The sequence below is a fragment of the Tachysurus fulvidraco genome, chromosome 8 (assembly GCF_022655615.1).
Source record: "Tachysurus fulvidraco isolate hzauxx_2018 chromosome 8, HZAU_PFXX_2.0, whole genome shotgun sequence".
Classification (NCBI taxonomy): Eukaryota; Metazoa; Chordata; class Actinopteri; order Siluriformes; family Bagridae; genus Tachysurus; species Tachysurus fulvidraco.
Genome location: NC_062525.1, coordinates 14,490,331 through 14,512,833, shown reverse-complemented (window position 1 = coordinate 14,512,833; position 22,503 = coordinate 14,490,331). Strand labels below are relative to the sequence as shown.

General features: G+C 34.6%; 1 protein-coding gene across 50 annotated transcripts; it reads right to left on the bottom strand.

Moving 5' to 3' along the window:
• Positions 1 to 1,079: 1,079 nt before the first annotated feature.
• muc13b (mucin 13b, cell surface associated) lies at positions 1,080 to 15,005 on the bottom strand. Of its 50 annotated transcripts, none has more exons than XM_027177723.2 (26): positions 14,872 to 15,005; positions 11,719 to 11,745; positions 11,113 to 11,142; positions 10,840 to 10,869; positions 10,566 to 10,595; positions 10,292 to 10,321; positions 10,018 to 10,047; positions 9,715 to 9,750; positions 9,497 to 9,532; positions 9,062 to 9,097; positions 8,760 to 8,795; positions 8,327 to 8,362; positions 8,024 to 8,059; positions 7,624 to 7,659; positions 7,332 to 7,367; positions 6,879 to 6,914; positions 6,634 to 6,753; positions 6,331 to 6,437; positions 6,098 to 6,153; positions 5,750 to 5,880; positions 5,516 to 5,644; positions 5,378 to 5,423; positions 5,253 to 5,290; positions 5,047 to 5,134; positions 2,650 to 2,839; positions 1,080 to 2,509 (listed from the first exon to the last, which is right to left on the bottom strand). In XM_027177723.2, exons 1-26 carry the CDS (start codon positions 14,921 to 14,923, stop codon positions 2,357 to 2,359), a joined length of 1,611 nt encoding a protein of 536 aa, XP_027033524.2. In that variant the 5' UTR covers positions 14,924 to 15,005; the 3' UTR covers positions 1,080 to 2,356. The 50 variants fall into 50 exon arrangements, with proteins under 50 accessions (XP_027033524.2, XP_047673826.1, XP_027033528.2 ...); XM_047817870.1 differs by having other exon boundaries at positions 9,062 to 9,091; XM_027177727.2 differs by lacking the exon at positions 7,332 to 7,367.
• Positions 15,006 to 22,503: the final 7,498 nt, after the last annotated feature.

The window sequence follows — 22,503 nt, the reverse complement described above, 5'->3', positions numbered from 1 at the left end:
TGGAATTATTTCAAGGATGTAATCCATGCATAGCCATATGTCTTCTAGAAGTTTCTGCTGTTTGTTTCTGTTTATCTGATAATGTCAGAATGCCATTAAAGCCTTGGACTAAGCTTTATCCTGACAGACTGTGCCTGATTACCTACAGAGTCACACAGCTGCCCACACTTCTGCTTCTGCTACATGTACTACAACATACTGCCCTTCAAATCAGCAAGAAAGGAAGTGGCCTTAAATATAACGGTGTTAAAAAAAATTCAGCACTAATTCTATTCCATGCAAAATATCTGTACATTAATGAATGGATTCTACACAGCACTGGTATTAACGGAGGGTTAATATTAAGGTGCAGGCTGTCTTTTTATTTCTTTTATTTAAATTAAATACATGATCTCAATCTGTCAGTTGTAATTATTACCCTTCACAGTATGACTGATGACATTAACCTAATTAGATAAAGATGTCTAGACTGTGATGATGCCAGAGATAATATTTTGTACCATGCATGTTAAACAGATTTGTTTATTCCATATAGCACACATATTTGGGATGAACAGTGACAGTATGTGATTTAATGAAGCAAAAGACTGGATTTTTTTTAGCATTTTGAAAGCATCTGTGTCGCTCTGAATAGCTCCATGATTGCTGTTCATGTAAATAAGGGGTCTTCAAACATTTTCATTGATTGCATATAATTTACAATTTATTACATTTATAATAAATTTATTTTAAATTTATACAATTTATTTTATTAATTGTATAAACAGCCAGATATAAACGACAAGTTATACAAATATTAGGTTCATTATTTAAATATGTACTATACTATTTTGCCTTTTATCCAAGCCATATAGAGTATTATTCCTGACAATTCCATCAGCATAAATTATTAGTTAAATTTGGCACTGCTTAAAGATATGACTGAAATTTAAATGGAACTTTTCATTATGAATGTCATCAGTCGATCTCTATCAACCGTCATGGACTTTCTTATCACAGAAGTCTCAGGTATGCTAGAATCCAGTAAGATGATAGAAAATTCATGCCATGATTCAGTACTAATGATTCAGAACTAATCATTTACACTTAACAGTCACTTTATTAGAAAGACCAGTTACATTCACTCATTATTATAATAAGCCATTTAGCAACGCAGTTATAAAATTCTACAAGAAGGCATTTTGCCTCACTGAACTGCCACTCATTTTCTTTTGTGTGTGTATAAACTCTAGATAAATCCACATGAAATTCCCAGAGGATCAACATTTCGTGGAATACTCAGACCAGCCCTTCTTTTCACGAACAAACTCTAATCATTAAAACATTGTACACATTTATTAACATGTCAGAGTCTTTTTTTTGCCCTTTTACTAATACTTGTTTTTATTGCTTTGTGTATTCATCATTTACATAAATATATGCTTGTCTCATTTGAGTAGCACGTGCAACACAACAGCCATATTGATCTCAGTTATATATCTGTTTATACACTTTATATACCTAATTCCTATAGAATTTGCAGGAATAGTACTGTACACAATGTGTCATCACATTGTAAAGTCATTGAGTGACCACTTGTGCTTGTTTTGAAGTGGCTGTAACTAAGATTAATCCTGGGCGACGTTAACTCATAAAAACAGAAAAAATGGCAACAGCATAAATTAACAATTAAAACGGTAGACACAAGCAGCAAAAGCACAGTCTGATCATTCAGATTATTAGAAGGAATAAACAAACTACACTAAACAGTGACATCTCCTGGATCTGAATGGACCGTTATTTTAGCTCCAAGCAATTTAATCATAATATAATAAATTAACTTTTTTTTTTCTATTTGAATATGTGAGATTTATTTATTTATTTATTTATTTATTTATTTATTTATTTATTTATTTATTTATTTGCTGAAATCAAAAACAATAACAAAATTATGATTTAGTTTAAGATATTAAGATACATTCATGTGATCATGTAGCACTGAGCACATCTTGGGTATGTGCACATCTCAACTGTCCCATACACACACACACACACACACACACACACACACACACACACACACACACACACACACACACACACACACACACACACACACACACACACACACACACACACACACACACACACACACACACACACTTCCCTGATAGTAATGTTCTCCATTTGTCTTTGTCCATCATATAGTTCACTAAATGACTTTCTTTAATTATTTGCTTCATATCAACTAATAATTCACATGTTGCGGCTTGACACTTTAAAAATGTTTCCCACTTGTATCAATGCTTTTTATCGCATCATCTATATCGAGTTTCTGCTGTAGAAATCATTAGATTAAGCTCTATAAGCTGTAATATTAGTATCTGCGTATTTTGTCATCATATGCATCATAGTAAGGGTTTCTTGTGACCCTGGAGCCATCATAAGCTCCTGTGGCTGCATATCCTGTTCTAGAAGGTGTCTGGGTCTTATAGCTCCTTGTGTCTTCAGGGTAGTCATAGTTCCACATCTGGAACAAAACATTGAGCCATTTAAGCATTTTAGCCAATCAGAATGCATAGTGAGTGAAATATACTGAGTTTAATCAACAAATGTGAAGTGAATCCCATTTTAATCTGTCTGATTAAAATAACCTGAGACAGATCTTACCGCTGTGGTCTCTGTGCGATCTTTTGTCACCAGGGCATGTCTACTTCCACTGTCTGTCATCTCCAGATTGGTTGGTTGCCAACCAGAATTAGGGTTAACCCGTGGGATCCTGGGAATTCCTGCAGGTTTAGTGAACTCCAGATTGCCATTTGCGGGTATTTTTTCTGGAGATTTGGTCATTTTCTTTGACCTTTTTTAAAGGGCAAACACAAACAAGTATAACACATTTGTCTTATATAACATTGTCCCTAACATCATGGGCATATATAAACATATATTTATAGCAACTATTATGTTTTTTATAGGTAGTATGTGTGAGTCACATAACTGTCAACATTAAACTAACCTTTTTAAATTTTAACATTAAAAAAACAACAAACCCTCAATCCTGGCTCATTTAAATTGAAAACGTACACCAAATGCACATTTATGTAAGACTTTACAACAAAGCACATAGTTTGGCAGAACCTGAAGACCTGTAAAATGTGAAAGAAAAGAAGAAAAGGTTGCAATTCATGTTTAAGAAAAATTTTTTTTCTCTTTCATCCACTGTGAGTGAGAAGGTGGTTTAGAGGACTTTAATCAATGGGCCGTAGCATGATTTATTATTGCCACTACATCTGTCAGGACTTACTCGAACAGTTCCTTGCTAGACCATTGGGGTCGGGGGGTGGGCGGTAATTGTTTTATACATTGCACATTGTTACCATTTCCATTTCCTATTCTTTTCCCTCTCTCTCACCTCTCTCTTGTTTTCCATTTATGCATTGCTTTATATAAGTCTGTCACGTAGTCCCTGTATGGAAGTCCTAAGAGGCCATGCGTTATAATATTTGTTTCTTTCTTTCTTTCTTTCTTTCTTTCTTTCTTTCTTTCTTTCTTTCTTTCTTTCTTTCTTTCTTTCTTTCTTTCTTTCTTTCTTTCTTTCTTTCTTTCTTTCTTTCTTTCTTTCTGATCTGGACATAACAAAAGGTCACAACTTAATTTTCTCATGATCTCTGTATAAGTACAGTATATGTTTGTGGTTGGGGGCAAGTCATGGCCTAATGGTTAGAGAGTCTGAATCGTAATCCTAAGTTTGTGGGTTCGAGTCTCGGGCCAGCCACGACTGAGATGCCCTTGAGCAAGGCACCGAACCCCCCTACTGCTCCCCGGGCGCCGCAGAATTAATGGCTGCCCACTGCTCCGGGTGTGTGTTCACGGTGTGTGTGTGTGTGTGTGTGTGTGTGTGTGTGTGTTCATTGCTGTGTGTGTGCACTTTGGATGGGTCAAATGAAGAGAATGAATTCTGAGTATGGTTCACCATACTTAGCCATATGTCACGTCACTTAAATGCAACAAATGTGCATTAAAGTTTTTACTTTGTCCAGGGACTCATGTGATGGACAACTTCTATGTAAGTGTCTGACACTTAAGAAGAGGCTGTGATGTTTGCATCATTATCGTCGAAGACAATATAGCGACCCTACTGTGGTTAATCCAGCCGTTGTTTCTGAAAGCATGGTAAAAATAATGCATGGCCTTTTAGGACTTCCGTATATGTCACTGAAGTGAAATTTTTTTGTATTTACAGTAGACATAAACGTGATATGTGAGCTGAAAGGCCACCGCTTATTCAGGTTTTTATGTATAGTTATGTTCCATTTGTGTTATTTAAGTTTCCAGTCTATAGTCATATTTTGTTTCATTGTGTAAGTTATTATAGTCTTTATTTATGTTAATAAAAGTAGTGCAAGCACTGAATCTCTGCATTTGGGTCTGATCACCTAAATGTGGGAAACATGTGATGCTAAACCGTACAGTTTTGTAAATCTTGTTATGATAGGCTAGTTTTTTGGCTAGAATTGCCAATTACAATATCTCTGGGATATCTGATCATTTTAAAATTATAATTATAAAATTAATTTTATCATTGTGCAATGGGGAGTATTGTCAAAAAGTGTATTGTTGTGCAGGAACAAACATGTTTATCTAGCTGACACTGAGGCAAACTATTCATAACCCTGATTATAACCCTAAGCTAACATATGAAAAAATACTGCTAAAAGCTTTTTATATACTGTATTAATTATTTGGATCTGTCTTTTATCATTTCATTAGTTTACATGAAGTAGCTATAACATGTTTTATCTTTTTCTTTTATGCAGCTTGCTAGATGACAAGCCAATGAGGCATGTGAAATGAAGATCCTACTTAGGCCAAAACATATAGCCACATTATATCATTTTCTGTATATGCTGATTAGTAGATTTGCCCCACTCTATATTACCACCCCAATAAAATAAATCATGAACAAATCATTCTCTGTAGTATAACGTTCCCAAAACCATAATATAAACAAATTTCACATCAATTAGTTTGTTTTCTCTATACTTTACTATACAAAAAGTATCTTACCTCGTGTACAAGACAATAGCACCTGTGAGAGTGGCAAGAAATAGTGTACCCAAAACACAGGCGACCACAACCAGGATTAAGAGATATGCTGAAATGGCAAAGGTTTAAGATTAAAAGGTTTAAGATGTCCAAATGTCCAAATGTCTGACTCATTTTGAGTCAGTTTTAATTTTGCATTTTTTTTAAGGTCCTTTATATTAACTTACGATCTTCACAGTTGAAACCAGAAAATCCAAAAGCACATCTAACAAAAAAAAATTTTTTTTTGCATAAACAACTGATAATAAAAAATGCTTTCAATTCAAATTAAAGTTTGAAGGTCAAAACTTACAATTTACATTCTTCCTGATTCACTGCTTTCTGACCACTTGGACAGGCTGTGGAGGATCAAGAGTTATGGAAATGTAAAGCCCTGAATTATTTAAAGGATTTACTATTACAGTTTAGGCCAACATGAAATGTAACTTACCGGCACATGCCTGGTTTGTTTGCGTTATCTTGATATATCCATCCCTGCATGTGCATGAAGCTAGACCACTGCCGGGATCACAGTTTGTGCTTTCATCATGACAGTATCCTTTATTGCATATGTTGTCATCTGAAGAAGCACAAAATATCTAGTACTTTTTTTTTTACACACAAGAGAATACACGTAAATGCTGATAAACGTGATGATGTAAACAGAAAAGAGATGTAGACATACACATGACATTAGCGCCTAATAAAACCCCAGGCTTCTTAATTGCTTCACTTAAGTGTTTCTTTACAGTGTCTGCAGTAACCTCTGATGTGGGGCTGAAGAAATTCTCTACATCTGCTATCACACTGCCTTTTCTGCACATTGACACAGTAAGGAAAAATATATTGAAATACAATCATTTGATTAATCAGTTCTGATGTTCTGCACAGACAATATACTAATACATTCTATTAAAAGTCCAGTATTAAAAAAATACTTTAATCCCTTATTAGTAAATGCAGTTATTGGTTCCAAAGGATCATTTCATCTTAATTTCACCTTAAGTAAACATATATAGAGAAATATACTTACTTTAGACTCAACACTGTGGATCCAAGATAATCAATATCCTTGAAAGCATCCTGAAGCTGTTTTTAAATTTGTAGAGATCAGAGAAAGTTGTGTTATATGATTTATCTCTTCAATATTTTGAACCATGTAATGTCATACTTTATATTAGCCATATTAAGCAGATGTAGAGTCTGACTTAAGATTTAAATGTTCTTGATTCAAACAGCAGACTTAAATAAGTTTCAGGCACCTACCGCATTAAGAATTTCATCTGCTGTTTGTTTGAATATTAATGAGTTCTGGTCTTCCATTCCTTGCTGAAAGCTCTCTGCCAATTTTAACTCGGTTGGGAAAGTCTTTGCTGGAATGAAATTACATGTGAAAGCATAAATATGATGCATACTGCTCTGTCTTTATACAATTATATCTAACAGTTTTATTTACTGGACGATAAGCAAAAAAAATTACACACACTAAATCAACTCTTCAAAATACATAATTTATAATATAAAATATAGACATTCAAGGAGAGAGAAAGAAGACCAGTTCAAACAAACCTAGATAACAAACTTTCTGCACTTCATTGTAGAACAGTCCCGGTTGACACACACATGTGTAATTATGCAGGAGTTCTTGACAAGTGCTGCCAAATGGACAAGAGTTAGAGGCACATGGACCTGCAATGTATATCAAAAATGAGCAAAATACTCTTTCAATTTGATAACTAATTAAACAAAGAAAGTCAATAATAATAATGTTCTATAGTGTTGAATAACATGACTTAGGGTCAATTCCTTCTTACCTGGTGCAAGTGTAGTGGGAGCAGGTGTGGTTCCACCTTTAATGTGAACAAAAAAGTTCACCAAAAAGAGAGAAAAAAAATAGATATGAGTAAAGTTCAATAAACAGTAAAAATGACATTTGATTTGTTGGACAGGAATTTCTAACAGCTGCTATGTAAAGAACAGTAGTCAAGGCAATGGGACAAGCTAAGTATAAATTTATACAACTGAGCATTAAGAGCCTTACTCAGAGGCCCTGCAGTGTCAGTGGGATTAAAACTCATGACCTTCCCAACAAAAGACCAATGCCTTAACCACTAGGCTACCACATCCACAACTAAGCAGTGCATGTGACATTTAATTTGTTGGACAGGAGCTCTTCCAGTTTCTAATATATTACACTGTTAAAACAGAACCAGCTCTAATATCGATAGTGTAGATGAACATTACATGGTGTCCCAGTTCGGTCGTACCTGGTGCAGGTGTAGAAGGAGCAGATGTGGTTTCACCTACAAATTTAATAATAAAAAGAAACAAAAATAGAGGAGTAAATGAGTAAAATCAAACAAACAGTAAAAATGACATCTGGTTTGTTGGGCAGGAATTCCTAACAGCTGCTATGTAAAGAAGAGAAGTCAAGGCAATGGGACCAGCTAAGTATATCAATAATGGGAAAAACCCTTATAGTTTCAATATTTGAAACAAAACCAGCTCTAATATCCACAGTGTAGAAGAACATTACATGGTGTCCCAATTCTGCTTTACCTGGTGCAAGTGTAGAAGGAGCAGATGTGGTTTCACCTTTAAAGTGAACAAAAAAGTTATATGAAAAAGAGAAAAGAAACAAAAATAGATATGAGTAAAGTCAAATTTACATTTCTGTCATTTAGCAGACACCCTTATCCAGAGTGACTTACAATTTATACAACTGAGCTATTGAGGTTTAAGGGGCCCTGCAGTGGCAGCTTGGTGGACCTGGGATTCAAACTCATGACCTTCCAAACAGTAGTTCTTAACCACTAGGCTACCGCAGAAGGCGGATGTGACATTTTATTTGTTGGACAGGAGCTCTTCCAGTTTCTAGTATCTTACACTGTTAAAACAAAACCAGCTCTAATATCCACAGTGTAGAAGAACATTACATGGTGTCCCAATTCTGCTTTACCTGTTGCAGGTGTAATGGGAGCAGATGTGGCTTCCTCTTCACATTTGAAAATAAAGTTCAGCAAAAAGAGAAAAGAAACAAAAATAGATATGAGGAAAGTTAAATTCAATTTAATTCAGTTCAATTTAGTATTTATTTCTACTGTGCTTTTGACAGTGGACATTGTCTAAAAGCAGATTTACAGAACATGAAATACTTATATAGATTTATTTGCATTTATCCAGTTTAAGATATCTTAAACAAAACCAGCTCTAATATCCACAGTGTAGAAGAACATTACATGGTGTCCCAATTCTGCTTTACCTGTTACAGGTATAGTGGAAGCAGATGTGTCTTGCTCTTCACGTTTCATAATCAAGTTTATCAAAAAGAGAAAAGAAACAAAAATAGATATGAGTAAAGGCAAATTCAATTAAATTATTTTTTTATATAGCACTTTTGACAGTGGATATTGTCTCTAAAGCAGCTTCACAGGACATAAAATGTTTATTTGCATTTATTTATCCCTAATGAACAAGCCTGAGGTGACTGTGGCAAGGAAAAACTCCCTTAGAGCTCTAAATAAACAGTGGAAATGACACTGTTTGTTGGACAGGAATTCCTTACAGGTGCTGTGTAAAGTACAAGTAGTCAAGGCAAAAGGACCAGCTAAGTATATTAATAAAGAGAAAAACAAAACCAGCTCTAATATCCACAGTGTAGAAGAACATTACATGGTGTCCCAATTCTGCTTTACCTGTTACAGGTATAGTGGAAGCAGATGTGTCTTGTTCTTCACGTTTCATAATAAAGTTTATCAAAAAGAGAAAAGAAACAAAAAAAGATATGAGTAAAGGCAAATTCAATTCAATCAGTTGGAAGCAATTATTTTTTTTTTGTACAGTCATTTTAACAATGGACATTGTCTCAAAGTAACTTTACAGAACATAAAATATTTATGTAGATTTGCATTTATCCAGTTTCAGATATGTTAAACAAAACCAGCTCTAATATCCACAGTGTAGAAGAACATTACATGGTGTCCCAATTCTGCTTTACCTGTTACATGTGTAGTGGGAGTAGATGTGGCTGTCTCTTCACGTTTCATAATAAAGTTTATCAAAAAGAGAAAAGAAACAAAAATAGATATGAGTAAAGGCAAATTCAATTCAATAAATTTTTTATATAGCACTTTTGACAGTGGATATTGTCTCTAAAGCAGCTTCACAGGACATAAAATGTTCATTTGCATTTATTTATCCCTAATGAACAAGCCTGAGGTGACTGTGGCAAGGAAAAACTCCCTTAGAGCTCTAAATAAACAGTGGAAATGACACTTTGTTTGTTGGACAGGAATTCCTTACAGGTGCTGTGTAAAGTACAAGTAGTCAAGGCAAAGGGACCAGCTAAGTATATTAATAAAGAGAAAAACAAAACCAGCTCTAATATCCACAGTGTAGAAGAACATTACATGGTGTCCCAATTCTGCTTTACCTGTTACAGGTGTAGTGGGAGTAGATGTGGTTTCACCTTCACGTTTGAAAATAAAGTTCAGCAAAAAGAGAAAAGAAACAAAAATAGATATGAACAAAGTTAAATTCAATTTAATTCAGTTCAATTTAGTATTTATTTCTATTGTGCTTTTGACAGTGGACATTGTCTCAAAGCAGATTTACAGAAGAACATTACATGGTGTCCCAATTCTGCTTTACCTGTTACAGGTATAGTGGAAGCAGATGTGTTTTGTTCTTCACGTTTCATAATAAAGTTTATCAAAAAGAGAAAAGAAACAAAAAAGATATGAGTAAAGGCAAATTCAATTCAATCATTTGGAAGCAATTATTTTTTTTTTTTGTACAGTCATTTTAACAATGGACATTGTCTCAAAGTAACTTTACAGAACATAAAATATTTATGTAGATTTGCATTTATCCAGTTTCAGATATGTTAAACAAAACCAGCTCTAATATCCACAGTGTAGAAGAACATTACATGGTGTCCCAATTCTGCCTTACCTGTTACATTTGTAATGGGAGCAGATGTGGCTTTATCAAAAAGAGAAAAGAAACAAAAAAAGATATGAGTAAAGGCAAATTCAATTCAATCAATTCAATTCAATTACATTTTTGTACAGTAATTTTAACAATGGACATTGTCTCAAAGTAACTTTACAGAACATAAAATATTTATGTAGATTTGCATTTATCCAGTTTCAGATATGTTAAACAAAACCAGCTCTAATATCCACAGTGTAGAAGAACATTACATGGTGTCCCAATTCTGCCTTACCTGTTACATTTGTAATGGGAGCAGATGTGGCTTTATCAAAAAGAGAAAAGAAACAAAAAAAGATATGAGTAAAGGCAAATTCAATTCAATCAATTCAATTCAATTACATTTTTGTACAGTAATTTTAACAATGGACATTGTCTCAAAGTAACTTTACAGAACATAAAATATTTATGTAGATTTGCATTTATCCAGTTTCAGATATGTTAAACAAAACCAGCTCTAATATCCACAGTGTAGAAGAACATTACATGGTGTCCCAATTCTGCTTTACCTGTTACATTTGTAATGGGAGCAGATGTGGCTTTATCAAAAAGAGAAAAGAAACAAAAAAAGATATGAGTAAAGGCAAATTCAATTCAATCAATTCAATTCAATTACATTTTTGTACAGTAATTTTAACAATTCACATTGTCTCAAAGTAACTTTACAGAACATAAAATATTTATGTAGATTTGCATTTATCCAGTTTCAGATATGTTAAACAAAACCAGCTCTAATATCCACAGTGTAGAAGAACATTACATGGTGTCCCAATTCTGCTTTACCTGTTACAGTTGTAATGGGAGCAGATGTGGCTTTATCAAAAAGATAAAAGAAACAAAAAAAGATATGAGTAAAGGCAAATTCAATTCAATCAATTCAATTCAATTACATTTTTGTACAGTAATTTTAACAATGGACATGTCTCAAAGTAACTTTACAGAACATAAAATATTTATGTAGATTTGCATTTATCCAGTTTCAGATATGTTAAACAAAACCAGCTCTAATATCCACAGTGTAGAAGAACATTACATGGTGTCCCAATTCTGCCTTACCTGTTACATTTGTAATGGGAGCAGATGTGGCTTTATCAAAAAGAGAAAAGAAACAAAAAAAGATATGAGTAAAGGCAAATTCAATTCAATCAATTCAATTCAATTACATTTTTGTACAGTAATTTTAACAATGGACATTGTCTCAAAGTAACTTTACAGAACATGAAATATTTATGTAGATTTATTTGCATTTATCCCTATTTATCACTAATGAACAAGCTTGAGGTGACTGTGGCAAGGAAAGACTCCCTTGGAGCTCTAAATAAACAGTGGAAATGACACTTTGTTTGTTGGACAGGAATTCCTTACAGGTGCTGTATAAAGTACAAGTAGTCAAGGCAATGGGACCAGCTAAGTATATTAATAATGTGCAAATCTCCTACAGTTTCAATAATAATAAAAAAACAGCTCTAATGTCCATAGTGTAGAAGAACATTACATGGTTTCCCAATTCCCTCTTACCTCGTGAAGATAATAATAAATAAACATTCAATTTGTTGCTTTGAGTTGCTTTATTAGTTTTTAATATAATAAATTAAAAACAAAATCTTCAATAATTGTTCATAGTGTAGAAGACTATTACATAGTGTCATAATTCTGCTTTACCTGTTATTGTAAGGACCACATTTCCACCTTCAATGTTGACAAAGTTGTGCAAAAAGAGAGCAGAAAGAAAAATGGACATGAATCAAATCATAAAAACAATGGATGCGATATTTTATTTGGAAAATAAAATAGGGATAAAGTGTCCTCATATTAATCTAACTTTTAATGAAAAATATATACAACTGATTGGTCAATTCATTGTCCAAATAATGTAGATTAAATGCAAACCACTGAATACATTAAATTGAAAAAAACATTTTGTCAGTTACACCAAGCAGTGCATTATTATTTACTCTATAAAGCATATTTATATTGTTTACTTTTATTTCAGTCATATTTATTAGTCTGGAATATTCCCATAATGTTAGGTCTATGATGGAAATTCCATGTCCCAAAATGCATCATACACGCATTGTCATGATCACAGTCACCAGGATGTTAATGTTCCTCACTGATCACACAAAATGGACTCAATTACCAACAACAAATATGTGAGCACAATCCACACACACCACAACATATCCACTCAGATCTCTTTACAACTGACGTACCAATCATATTCTAATAGGTGTTTATAGTTTTGATACTGGATTGTTTACCTTGATTGTGATTTTGTTTTGATCTATTATATTCCTGATTGTTCATCACCTGACCTCACTCCTGTCTCTTACTGTTGAACATATCTAGTGATTGGATTTGGCTTTGTGTGTGTGTTTGCCAGTCCTTTCAATAAAGCCATTTTCAATAACTGCCTTGGTCTTTGCTGCCTTACAGAATATTTTGCCTGAAACAAGAAGACATCAGGAATGGTTGCTTGGCATCAGCCAATAGCCAGTCTGGGACTCTTAGTAGAGGAGCAAAAACAACAATTATCCATGCTCAGTCCACATGCAGTGGAGTTCAGTATGTACCTGCACTAAAGATAGAATATTGGCAAACCATAAACCCAGCAGTTCCTACAGATCTGGCATGACACAATGACAAAATAAAGTCCTGAACACACCCATTGTTCTGCACATCTATCTCGACCACCTGATTTGTACCCTAAAAATAACTGAGAGAACTTTATTCAAAACTAATCTCAAGCCAAACTCACAGTTACCTCAAACCTGAACTGAAGATTGGAACTTCTATTGTGGCAATGACCAACACCAAATTTCCCAGTTCCAAGGACATTCAGTTTCATCATTACCAACTTAATCTCTGCAATATTCTTGATTCACAATTAAATAAGGCACTCAGAAAGATACGTATATCTACCTTTACAGCTTTAATTGATTTTGGTACAGCTAGAAATGTCATTGACTGGACCATTGAAGAAAGGCTCAATCTCTGCCTCCAGAGCTGATTTCACATTTAGGTTCTAGATGGGAACATCTTTGTATGAGGATCTATAGGAACTCCCTTTTTCACATTTCCCCAACTCTGTCACAATAACTAAATGAAGAAACCATTCTCCATGAATCATGTCTCGTGGAAGCATTCACTCTGGATCTGGACTGTGAAATCGCCCAAGCTAGCCAGCTTCAGTTTTCTGTCTAAATGGAATGGTTTGTGTATAAAATTTACATCTGAGCTCACACTTCACCTGCCACTGGGCAGCCAAGCATTCACAAAACCTATAAACTTCTCCATAAATTATATTGGTGGTCCAACATGCTCACAAACATTTACAAGACTATATCATACCCCAAGTGTTCAAAGTCCAAAGTTCCATGGAACTTAACCACAGATAAACTATTACAACTACAAGTCCTGCAATGCCCTTGGTCACACTTTGCTCTAGAGATCACGACAGATCTAGCGTTCTCTCAAAGAAATACAGTAATCATGGTGACCATAGATCTATTTTCCAAGTTTCTCCTACTAGTACTCCTGACTAAGTTACCTACAGCCATCCAAACTGTGTAGCTATTCTTCAGCCATTTCTTCAGAAATTTCAGCTAACCAGAAACCAGTGAGCTTGGTGTCTGGAAGACCTTAATGGAAAAGCTTGAAGTGGCCATCAGCCTTACCTCTGACTATCACCCACAAGTCAATGGTCAAGTGAAACAATTCAACCAAGAAGTAGATTTCTCTGCTCTGTTTCCTTCAAGAAACAAGAGGATTGACCTCACTTCTTCCCATAGGCAAAGAACTTGCTGAGACACTTGGTCACCCAGCTTATTCCCTTTCAGTGCATCCACAGCCAGCAATCACCCTGGTGACCATGAGATGCTAACACCTCATAACACCAATTCAGCAGCAGTGGATGTGTTGTCCATTTAAAAAGGTATTAAATGTCTTGTGTCATACCTACACCAGAAATGTTGTCAACTCAAACTACAAAAAGATCACAAACTACAAATTTGGAATCATTAAGATTAAGAACTTATATAAATTTAAGAAATAGATCACATATAATATGTAAATAATATATCACATATAATACACATTCACCCTCTCAACCATAGTATAGAGATTCTCATAATTAGATAAATTTAAAAAAAAGATGATTACACAATCATTATCATTTGATGATGCCAGTTTCTTAATGTTGATATCACTTAAGGACTTTGTAATGTCATAAAATATGAGCTGATAATCCAGTCATATTTTTATACTATACAATACCACACACAAGAAGAGCAACATTGGTATTCGGAAAATGAATAGTAAATGGTTTACTGGAACATATTAAAAATGGCAAATTTATACATTTTTAAAATTACTCCATCTATTAATAAGTATTCTGAATTCTGAAACTTCACATATTATTAGAAGTATTTAACCATACCTGAAAATTTTATGTTTTTTCCTCAAAACGGACTATGGTTTGGCTATGTTTTTATTTTAACTTAGACAGGGGAAAGGACAATTCCCTATAATTCAAATGCACAATATAGTTTCAAACACTCAATGAAAGTAAACATAAATCTCACACAAGCTTTACACTCATAGTTTAAAGTGTTACATAGTAAGAAATTGTATTATTTAGTGGTGTAAATAAAAACTGTTGGTCAAAAATAATTTGGTTTTAAGTACAAAGCAATTTAACAGGATTACCAACTTTTCCTACTGCTGTCTGCACCTATAGATTTTTACCTGTTTCAAATTTTAACTGAATTAAAGCTACTCCAGCCATAAATCTGCTTTTAAGGACGCATTACTCACCCACAAGCAGAAACAGTAAGTATAAACTCAAGAGTTGTTTAATTAAAGCCATATTGCAAGTCCTATGCTGAATAGGGGGCTCAGCATAAAACGTCTTTCAACACTTTCAGTATTCTGTGTAATGACTGAGTTCTGGTTGTTCCTACTGTTTTAGATCAGAGAAAAGAAGGGTGTGGCCATTCCATCAGGCCACACCCCCAACCACACCACCTAAAATATGTCATGAAGTTTAGTTAAACAGATAAACCAGGCACTTGTGCTGTTGTACATCATAATAAAAAGACAAAAGCAAATAGTATATGCCCTGAGCAAACTGGAGAGCTTTCTCCTAGGCCTAAATGTTTACAGAAATAATTGCTTACAATTTAACTTAAAAATTTAACTTAAATAATTGAATATGAATATTTAAATGATTCATTACAAAATGGTTACATATAGATATTTAACAGACTAGACAAGGCATATGATACAGTTGTAAACTAATGTCAGCAGAGTACAATATCTTCTATAGCATAGAAGATATTTAATTAAGTGCTATAGGAGCAAAGTGCACAGAGTAGATGAAAGTAGACTAAGAGCTAATGTGATGATCCTTTATTTTAAGGTTTTTGGAGTGTGTACAAGTACAAGTACATATTGTTTGGTATAAATCATATGCTTACTTTTGTCACAGTTAAAGTTTCCTGCTGATGAGTGAATTTCACACTGGGATGAATAATGTATGTATGTATGTATGTATCTCATCTATCTACTCATCCATGCAGATCATATATGTGCAAGTAACACTGCAGAGTATAATGGTCTTCATCACTCCTCTGTCAGCTATAACTTCTAAGGCAGATCCATAGTATCATAGTATAAGACGTGACATACGGCTAAGTACGGTGACCCATACTCAGAATTCGTTCTCTGCATTTTTGACCCAAGACGCTCTAACCATTAGGCCACGACTTGCCCCCATATATATATATATAAATAGAGCAATATAATATAATAATATAGTATATATAAATGAGGGGGGGGCACAGTGGCTTAGTGGGTAGCACATTCGCCTCACACCTCCAGGGTCGGGGTTCGATTCCCACCTCCGCCTTGTGTGTGCGGAGTTTGCATGTTCTCCCCGTGCCTCGGGGGTTTCCTCCGGGTACTCCGGTTTCCTCCCCCGGTCCAAAGACATGCATGGTAGGTTGATTGGCATCTCTGGAAAAGTGTGCGAGTGTGCGAGTGTGTGAGTGAATGAGAGTGTGTGTGTGCCCTGTGATGGGTTGGCACTCCGTCCAGGGTGTATCCTGCCTCGACGCCTGAGATAGGCACAGGCTCCCCGTGACCCGAGGTAGTTCGGATAAAGCGGTAGAAAATGAGTGAGAGTGAGTGAGTGAGATATATAAATGATTAGTCTCTAAAATTCTGGGCCACCTTTCATTATTTTCAGATGTAAAGTAAGGGCGTTATATGAATACAGAGGAGTGATATTTGACCCAAGGTGGAAAATTCCCAAGTTGCTGGGAACTGGATTTGATTAAAGGATTTATTATAAGATGATTCGCTGTGGCAACCCCTAAAGGGAAAAGCCGAAAGAAGAAGAAGATGATTATGAGCTGATACTGTGCAACACATTTTCAAGTCTAATTCAAATTTTAAATGTAATTGAATTTAAAATAAACCATTTCCTTCCTGGGTGTTCCATTTTCCACTTTATTAGGAACACCTGCTCATTCATGCAATTTATCCAATCAATCAAGCAATCACTCAATCAATCGATCAATCAATCAATCAATCATATGGACAGTCAAATGCATAAAATCATGCAGATACATATCTACAGTAAATGTTCAAATCAAACATGGGATAATGGAACAAGTGCTCTGTCACTCTAACCATGGAATAGTTCCAATCTGGCTAGTTTCCTCTGATCTCTTTTATTAACAGGGCATTTCCACCCACCAAACTCAGTCTCTCACTCAGTGTGTTTTGTTTCTTACATCATTCTGTGTAAACTCCAGAGATGTCCAGCTGGCACAGACAACAGTGCTACAATCAGAATAAACAAAACAGACTTTTCCTTCATACTGATGTTAGATGAGAACATTAACTGCTGCTCTTTGTCTATATCTGAATGATTCTATGTATAGTGCTTCTGCTGCATGATTGTCTGATTAGATAGCCAAATGAATGTGAGGTTATACACGTTCCCTAATAAAATAGATGGTGAATGTATATGACTCATGGACAATCAGCTAAGAAAAGGTTAAGGTTGAGGTTCAAAAAGTCTATAATTTGTGCGTCATGAAGAGTCATACTGTTTTATTGAACGTCTTACATAGAAAGTGAGTTATCCTAACTTATCCTATTATATCCAAATATCCTATTTAACAGTTAGCAAACACTAACCTTTATTTTAACCAAACTTGGTTAAAGGTTTGGTTTCAAGTTACGGTAAACATAAAATTCATTATTTTCCAACTACACTTCAAATACTACAGTGTACTACAGTGCTAATACATCTAATAAAATATTACATGCATTTAGGACTTAAAAACACACAGATTTAAAATGTTCATCATTGAATCAAATAAAACACATATGTAAAGCGTCAAACATGTGTTAAACCATTTTGGGCAATGATATTTACTTTTTGGTTAGAATGGCTGCAATTTAATTGCCATTGAGTAACAAAGTTGTGTTTTGTAGCACAGAATTAACTATTATGATATACAAAATGGAGTTAAATAACATTTACATAGGCTAACAGGATTGTGCCTTTCATAGCAACCTTGTTACTTTAATTTAATAGATAGAAGCCTTTATTTATCACATATACATTACAGCACAGTGAAATTTCTTTCATATATCCCAACTTGGAGGTTAGGGTTAGGGCACAGGTTCAGCCATGATGCAGCGCCTATGACCCTACATACAGTATATAACACTATGATGACTCATAGTGAAGGATATATCAGACCTGTGATGTTTAAAGCAGTAATGTCAATTTACAAAATACAAATTGTGAATTGTATCTCAATGTAAAATGTAGCTATAGGCGGCTGGTACAGAAGAGTGTCAGCAAGAATAAAAGGAAAGGTGTTCAAGACATAGTGAGAGCAGTTCTGCTGTATGGGTTGGAGACTGTAGCAGTGAGAAAAAGACATAAGTCAGAGATGGAGGTAGCAGAGATGAGGATGTTGAGGTTCTCTTTAGGAGTGACAAGGATGGACAGGATTAGGAATGAGCACATCACATAAAGGGGACAGCTCAGGTTGGCTGTTTTGGGGACAAGAACAGAGAAGATGGTTTGGACATGTACAGAGGAGGGAGATGATTAAATTGGTAGAAGGATGTGGGAGATGGAGCTGCCAGGTAAGAGGTCAAGAGGAAGGACAAAGAGAAGATATATGGATGCTAAATAAAGACAAGAAGGTAACTGGTCTGTGAGTAGAGTATACAGAGAATAGAGTTAGTAGGAAACCCTGTGGCAACCCTTAATGGAAAAAGTCGAAAGTTAAATGGTTAGATTTAATTAGTATTTCATACTTGTTATTTATTTTCTGCAAGGAACCTTTCCTATTACATTCTATTTTTTAAGAGCAGTTATGTCCTTATGCTTAATCTAGATTGTTAGCATTCTTACATGTCATTTAATGCCCCATTTGGAGTAACCCTTAAAGGTTATACACAAAACCATATAACAAGAGCTATAAAGTATACAGAAGCTAAAACCTGCACAAGGATCAAAATGGAGTACATTTTTCAGGTGACACTTTTGAGACAAATAACTTTATGCAGTAGTCTTTGTCTTGTTTTAAGATAAGACTTGACTTAACAGCTCAGAGCAGTTCATGCTTTAATTTAATTCACTTTATTTCCTTTAATTGCACTAGTTTCTATTCATGTAAAACATTGTCTCCAAAGAGCGAGTAGTACTTTATTAGCCCAGGACTTATCTGGGAAGCATAATTTTCTAAAGGACATCCTGATCCCAGTTTGGTTTATCATTAACATCTTTTCATAAGAGATAACATAAAGACATCCTCGTGGAGAATGAGACCGGAATGTATATGAGGTATAAAGAACGTCAAATACATTAACAGACCCTTTCACATTTAACAACACCAAGACTGACTTGGAATTCAGAAGAACTGGTTTGGTGTTATTTGTGATGAGAAAATCAGCCTTAGTTTAATTTATTTCCCAGTGATTTGTTATAGGAAAAAAGAGAATCATAGTTTATAATTGAATAATAATATGTAGTATTACACTGAATGGAAATGTAAAAGCTCACAAAATAATTTATAATCTATTTCTTACATGAAAAACTGTTTTAGGAATTCAGTGGACACAACTGGCCCATCTATAAGTCTTTATATATCAGACTGGACTACGGCATGTGATGTTATTAATGGAAATTTGCACAGCCGGGACAGAAGATGCAAGGACACAAGGAAGTATCAGCAGGAGTGGCGTCATATACAGTACACGCAGACGGACTGGAATTGTCTGTCACCATGGAGCAGGGTCCAAAGTTTCTCAGATTGTGCATGATATATACAGACAACTGGCCAGAAACAATTTATGACGGCACTCGATCCTTGCCCTGATTATATGGCAGTGTATTTTGGTACATCATGTAAATAGATCTGTGCAATATGATAACGCCTCACAGCTTCATGTTTAGATCGCCGAGTTAATAAAAAGTTTCATATAGAAAAGGAGCTCATATTCTGATCCATTTGGAAACGGATACCAAATACAGCCTATTATCTACGTTCTGGACTGGGATGTTTTAAACAGTCATGAAGAGTCACAGAGCCACTCCTTATACTTTCCGTAAGCAAGGTCATAAAGATTGAATAACTCACATTACACAAACATTGAATGTCATGGTAAAAGTCATTACATGAAATGCTTTTGAAAAAAGGTTACCTTTTACACTATATTATCTATGTTGTAAAATAAACCCATGAAAGTAAAACTCTATCCCAAACTCTGTAAAACCTAATTAAACTTTGACCCACAGAAGCAGTTAAATCTGCTGTAACAATGATTCAGGCTATTTGAAATACATAGATACAAAACAAATACAAACCATGATAAGATGCCATCTGAGTGAAAAGCTGTTTGGAGATATGGAACATCAATCGTTTGATTGGCTAAAATCCTGAAATATGTACTTTATGGTTACATCAAATTACCATTGTGGAAATTCACAGACATTTAGTAATGGATTTTTGTACAGTGACCCATAATGAACTATAATATTCTGCTAATATTCAATGAATATTCTGTAAGCTAAAATACTGTTTGAAATTTATTTTAAATCTCTTTAAGCAGCTGATAAAAAGGTGTAAAGTCGACAGATGTTTTGAACCCATCATATCATCTGTAATGTATTCTCTATGATCAAACATACAAGATATTTTAAGTTTTAAAAGCGGCAGTTGTGAACCATTTAAGAATGATTCCATAAGAACATTCTTACGTCTTTGTAACAACACACACACTCACATTGTGAGCTGACTTTCAGTCCCTGTTTACACTAGTTTACATTGTGCAGGTCTCTAAACACACAGCTATCTAATGACTCTGAAATGGAATGTGGTAGCCTAGTGGTTAAGGTGTTGGGCTACCAATCAGAAGGTTGGTTCCTACATCCACCAAGCTGACACTGCTGGGCCCCTGAGCAAGGCCCTTAACCCTTAATTGCTCAGTTGTATAAAAAAAAAATTGAGATAAGTTGCTCTGATTCAGGGTGTCTGCTAAATGCTGTAAATGAATGCTAATGTTATATGTTAGCCACAGTATTCATTTTCTGCTGAAAAAAAAATGTAAACAGCACACCTGCTCTGTACCTGTTTTGTACACTATCTTGGAGTGAAAATTACCTTCAGCTCCAGGCTGTAAACCTGAGACTTGGGTTTTTGTGTCATGTTGATTGTTCACAACCATCTATATTGTATTCAACCTGACTGGCAGATGAAGCCTCATAAAATCAGGTTTATCCGATAGATCATAATGTTTTAACACCAAAAACTAAAAAAAAAAAAAAAAAAAACACCGAAAAAGAATAAAAGTATCTCCAAGTGATGTTTATATATCACCAAAATGCCAGATCCAACCTTATAATACTGAGGCCATGAAATGCAGCTCATTAACTCAAACTTTTCAAAACAGATTTTCGGTGTAATCCGTAAAATGTGTTTTCTATCACTGCTGTTCAAACTACACGCACTAACATGACATCCTGGTTAAAAGCTAAAGAATGGACTTGAACCAGTTTTGCTTTAACCACTACCATATGAGCATTGTATTGTGTTTTTAACAATGGATGTTGTCTCAAAGCATCTTTACAGAACATAAACATAATAAAAAAAGGTTTAATATAAAGATTAATATAATACAAAAATTCTAAATTAATATTATATATATATATATATATATATATATATATATATATATATATATATATATATATAAATGTGTGTGTATTTATGGCCAATGAGCAAGCCAGAGGTGACTGAGGGCGACTGGGTAAGAAACCTTGAGAGGAACCAGACTCAAAAATGAACCCATCCTCATTTGGGTGAACAGTCTGACAATTGTGTATCGATGAGGAGGTTGTTTTCCTCAATGACCACATGTAGTTGCATCTCTTAGAATGTCCAAATATTTCATGAAGCAGAGTCCAACTGGAGCTGCTACAACCTCTGGATGCCTTGGGATGGGTAGAAAGAGAGAAGCAGTGGAGAGCTGCTGTTCATAATATTAGCAACCACTAGATGATCATGTGCACATACTAGAGTACAAGATTATGGGAAGAATTATGTGTACGACTGACTAAAAAGATTTTTAGTCACAAAAAAAAAAAAGGTTTTTAATCTACATTTAAATTAGGAAAGTGTGTCTGAGCCCCAAACACTATCAGGAAGACGATTCCAAAGTTTGGGAGATAAATACAAAAACACCCTATCACATTTAATAGACTTTATTATTCTGGGAACTACCAGAAGTACTGAGTTTTGTGATCTCAGAGAGCAATTGTAGAGTGTTAGAAGAAGGTTAGATAAATGGGAGCTATACCATTTAGAGCCTTATACATAAATAACAGCAGTTTGTAATTCATCATTTGAAAAAGCCAATACTTTCTTTACTAGTGGATTTCACTAAAGTAAAGTATGAAATGGCAAGTCTTTATAGAATCTCCAATACCATTGGCCAGAATCATTGCAGTGAGGACACCTACTACTTAACAATCATAAGCCTTGCTTTTATTTCTATAACCTGAAAGACTCTTTAATACAAATGGCACTCATTTCGAAGGGTTTTACAGAGAAAAAAAAGATCCAGTTTTAATCAAACTACACAACCTGGAAATGAAAGGAAATAATGAATGCAAACATTAGTTTTTGTAACAAAAACCACAAGTAAACAGAGGTTTTCGTGTCATGTCATGTATGAACTTACAAATTGTGTGTAGTGTGATTTATAAGAAACCAACATGAGAGTGGCCAATTTTGGGGGTCAATTTTTGGAGTCTTAAAAAAGATGAGAATCTCTTGAACAGGATTCTTTTATCTATTCATAAAAATGCACTTGAATCTGTATTTAGTAAGGTCTGTGTTGACGTATAGTTAGATG